General features: G+C 56.9%; 1 protein-coding gene across 4 annotated transcripts in view; it reads left to right on the top strand.

Moving 5' to 3' along the window:
* The first annotated feature begins 800 nt into the window (after positions 1 to 800).
* The window catches only part of ZDHHC19 (zDHHC palmitoyltransferase 19), an 11,039-nt gene continuing 7,718 nt past the window's right edge, over positions 801 to 4,121 (top strand). Inside the window, exons 1-5 of one of the 4 annotated variants that reach the window (XM_077767677.1) lie at positions 801 to 1,040; positions 1,394 to 1,515; positions 2,005 to 2,161; positions 2,933 to 3,061; positions 3,471 to 3,587. In XM_077767677.1, coding sequence (XP_077623803.1) covers positions 819 to 1,040; positions 1,394 to 1,515; positions 2,005 to 2,161; positions 2,933 to 3,061; positions 3,471 to 3,587 — 747 coding nt within the window. In that variant the 5' untranslated portion in view covers positions 801 to 818. Of the gene's footprint in view, positions 1,041 to 1,393; positions 1,516 to 2,004; positions 2,162 to 2,932; positions 3,106 to 3,470; positions 3,588 to 4,121 lie in introns of all 4 variants that reach the window. The other 3 variants (XM_077767676.1, XM_077767678.1, XM_077767679.1) reach the window with 3 other exon arrangements.

The following is a 4,121-nucleotide window of genomic DNA, read 5'->3' as shown; positions in this document are numbered from 1 at the left end:
TGTGCTAGCTGCAGGATAGGCTTTGAATGTGAATATCTGGCACTTTCAGCTCCATCTGGTATGGGGGACAGTCCTTGCCCTTCATGAAGAGGTATGGTGCAGGGAATCCTCCAAACACAGAGGGGTTCAGACGCCTAATAGCCAAAACAAATGACCAATGTCAGCTGCGTGTAACAGCAGAAAACCCAGCTACCTTCTCATATAATAAGCAGCTCAGAGAGAGACAGTTTAAGTCTGGGGCAGTGACTCAACAGTGTCATTCTTTGTAGCACGTTGACATACTGCCTAATGGGTCCAAGGTGGTCCCGTCAGCCAGCACATCTAGGTTCAAGACCAGAAGAAAACAAGGCAAATCTTTTCTGGGAATCCTCAGCAGGCATCCCCTTTGTCTCGTGGACCAGAATTGTGTTGTGAAGCCAGCCTTGGAAATGAGAGCTCTGGAAAATTATCTAGCTGCCCCTCAACTCCCCAAAGTGGAATTTTATAATAATGAAGAGGAGAAAAAAAATGGAGGTAGACTGAACAACGAGCACTGTTGGCTTCGATTAGCATTGAGCCTGAAAAGATGACTAGAATCGCCCACCTTCCCCCCACGTGTCTATCTAATCTCACGTAGTCTCAAAGCCAACCTCGTAGGGCAGGACCTCTCAGTCCCTGGCACAAGTGTAGGGCGGGGGCTGCAGCTGGAAGTTCCAGTTACTGGCTGCAGACAGTTCTGCTGAAGAGCCCCTAGCCTCCATTCTCCTCAACCTCTGTGATGTCACATTGGAACTTCTTTCCTTCCACCCTGGGCTGTGGCTTCCGAGGCTGCTGTGGCCATGGGGCTCCTGGAGCCAGCTGGGGCGAGGGAGCCTGGTGACTCTGATCGCCCCTGGGGGCGCGGGAGGTCCAGCCATGCCGCTCTTGAAAGACTCCGTGCCCCTCATGAAGGAGCCCCATCCCCTGCCTCAGACCCCACTTCCCTGGATCCTCCCAAGCCTGTTTGCCGCCTTCAATGTAATGCTTCTGGTAGTTTTCAGTGGCCTCTTCTTTGGATTCCCGTGAGTCTCCCTCCCACACAAGCTACAGGTTTCCTACAGAGATGGAAAGGAAAACAGATAATGACAGTGCAGAGGCAGGGGAAGTGCAGAAGAGGGGTGAGAGAAGGGAGGATACTCTAGGCAGAGGGCATCGAATGTGCAAAGGCACAGGTATATAGTGCTTGGTGCCTTTGGGAGTAGCAGGTGGCCCATAACACTGGGTGACATTTGGTGGAGTCTCTATTGATCTGTCACTAGCCTGGATATTTAGAGCAGGCTTCAAGGTATGTGGGTTCTGATCAAGTGGAGCGGGTTCAGGAAGAACTTCACCATCCCCCACCCCAAATCAGGGCTGAGCCCTGCTCTGATCTCAGTTGCAGGTGGCTGGCCCAGAATGGGGAGTGGGCTTTTCCCCTCGTCACAGGCCTCCTCTGTATCCTCACTTTCTTCAGTCTCATCTCACTCAATTTCTCAGACCCCGGCATCTTGCATCAAGGTGAGGCACTGGTCCCTGGGAGAAGGGTGTAACCCCTCCTGAAGGGTTCTTTCCATCTCCCCTTCTCAGGCTTCAGGACCCTTTCATGGCACATCCTCCGTTTCCTAGGCCCTGCCTCTGGCACTTAATCGTCTAAGCCATGGAGATGTGAAAAACCAGATTTCTGGAGGTTTTCCAGTTGCCTTGGGTGGGGAGAGAAGCCAGCCCTTTGAAACCACTCAGTTCTCCCTTCCACCTTCCCACTGCACAAACTCCTTAAAGTATCAGTCACAGTTTCAAAGGGCTGAGTCCTCACCGAACTCTTCTGGCTGGAAACCTACCTTCCCTTTGAATGCCAGTCTCTCTGCGCTTGGGCAGATGGCCCAGTGGAGATTAGGGATGCCCCTGCCCACCTCTTCCCCGCACTTCCTGGAACCCAGCAGTGATAGGGAGCTGCCTCCCTATGCCCGGAGCAGCCAATGGATGGAAGGCCCTCCTGCTGCTGCCCAGTCCTCTTCCCATGCCAGGCTCCAACGAACAGGGCCCCATGATGGTGCACGTGGTGTGGGTGAACCAGAGGGCCTTCCGTCTGCAATGGTGCCCAAAGTGCTGCTTCCACCGCCCGCCCCGGACTTACCACTGCCCCTGGTGCAACATCTGTGTGGAAGTGAGTGACCTTTTTTACTGCCCACCTGCCCCCACTCCACCCCTGCCCGGGAGGCCCACTTACAAGGGAGCCTGTGGCAGGCGTGAAACCACTTCCGGGACCACTAAAGGCCAAGAGTGGCAGTAACTCCCAACCACTCTTGGTCACTCATGCAAGTCACTACCTGTCACCTGTCCTGGGAGGCTGGCCCTTGCCTGTGCGGGTGCTGACACACAGAGGCATCCACACCTATGCTGGGCCTGGTCAGGCCACGGGGAGAAAGACACTCGTGTCTTCCACCAGGCTTGCTGAAACTAGGTGCCCGAGGCCCTCAGGCTGGCCGTAGGCCTGGCCAGGGAAGCTTTGCCTGTCCCCTCTGAGGGTCTCCTGGGCTCTGAGTGCTGGGCTGTCTCATGCACAGGCTGCAAAGGTTTACAAACGTGCTGTCTTATCTGGTCCTTACAACCCTGGGAGGCTGCCTGGGCAAGGGTATTATTATCCCCATTCAATGGATGACAAAATAGAGGCCCAGAGATAGTCTGTGTCCTGCCCAAAGTTACACCAGGATGTGTCCCACGGAGGGCCAGGAAGGCCTCTTGACATATGACCTTGTGAGCCACAGATACTTAATGGTGCTCTAACCATAGATATGTCAGGGTTAAGGACTTTGTGGCTGGGTTTCTCCCTAGGGATGAGAGCCAGTTGAGGGGCCAAGGGTAGGTGGCCTTTGGGAAAAGGGATGAAGCCTCTGATTAGGGGTCCTCCAGGCCTGCTCCTCTCCCTCTTGCTCAGGACTTTGACCACCATTGCAAATGGGTCAATAACTGCATCGGTCATCGCAACTTCCGCTTCTTCATGCTGCTTGTCCTGTCCTTATGCCTGTACTCGGGTGCCATGCTGGTGACCTGCCTGATCTTCCTGGTGCGCACAACCCACCTGCCCTTCTCCACGGACAAGGCCATTGCGTATCCGCCGTGGGGCCGACGTAGGCAGCACTGGGGAGAGCGGGTGGGGGTGAGGGGAGGGATTACCCCGGAGGGAGGGCGGGAGCACTCGGATCACGCTCTCCCCCACTGCCGGCTAATGGTGGCTGGGGGGGGAGGGAGGGAGAACCCCCAGGAACTAAATGGGGGTGGTCAGGGCCAGGGAGACGGGCGAGGCTAGAAGGGACAAGGAAGAGTTGAGAATCTATTAGGGTCATAACGAGGAGCGCTAAAGGCGGCACGGAGCCTGGAGAGCAGAGCGGGTGAGGAGTACCCCGGACTGAGCGCCGGTAGCGGATGGGAGGTCCTGGTTGGGGGCGGGGNGGTCCGGCGGCCCTGCTCCTTAGCTGGTGCGCAGCATCTTGGTAGCTGTACCCGCCGCCGGCTTCCTGGTGCCACTCTTCCTGCTGCTGCTGATCCAGGCCGTGTCGGTGAGCGCGGCCGAGCGCTCCTACGAGGGCAAGGTACGCGAGGCTGAGCGGGGCGCCGGGATACCGGGCTGTGGGTAGGCTCCTTGCGCCCCCAGGGACCTCTGCCCTTTCCGCTTTGTGCACCGCCCTGGTGCCTGACGGCCTGACCCGCCTCGAAGGCGCCTCATTACCCTTCTAGACCTAGACGCCTGTCCCACCTGCTCCTGGAGCTCGGTGGTCACTCTCCTTCCTGCGTGCACTGCGTCGGGGGCCTGCTGAGTGCTAGGCCATGTGTGCTTAATTTTGAGCTTTGAGCGTAGAGGTTAAGGCTACCCCCTGCGCTTGTGCTGACAGGGGAACTGAAATCAGGGTTTACACTCGCCAAACACCGCTGAACGCTATGAGAAAGGGCCTCCCCTGCGTTGAGAAGCACAGACTCAGAGAGGAACTTGAGTTCAGGGAGGACCGCTGTGTGGTCTAGGGCGTGCCGCTTAGTGGTTTGGACCGTCAGAAAGCGCAGAGAGCGGTACAGGTGAGGGCGCAGCCCGCAGAAAGGCCAGGAAGCCTGCAAGTTTGGTGAATGTGGTT

Source organism: Crocuta crocuta, unplaced genomic scaffold, assembly GCF_008692635.1.
Source record: "Crocuta crocuta isolate KB4526 unplaced genomic scaffold, BGI_CrCroc_1.0 scaffold45, whole genome shotgun sequence".
NCBI lineage: Eukaryota > Metazoa > Chordata > Mammalia > Carnivora > Hyaenidae > Crocuta > Crocuta crocuta.
The sequence above is the reverse complement of the archived record's forward strand: the minus strand, read 5'-3'. Positions and strand labels throughout refer to the sequence as shown.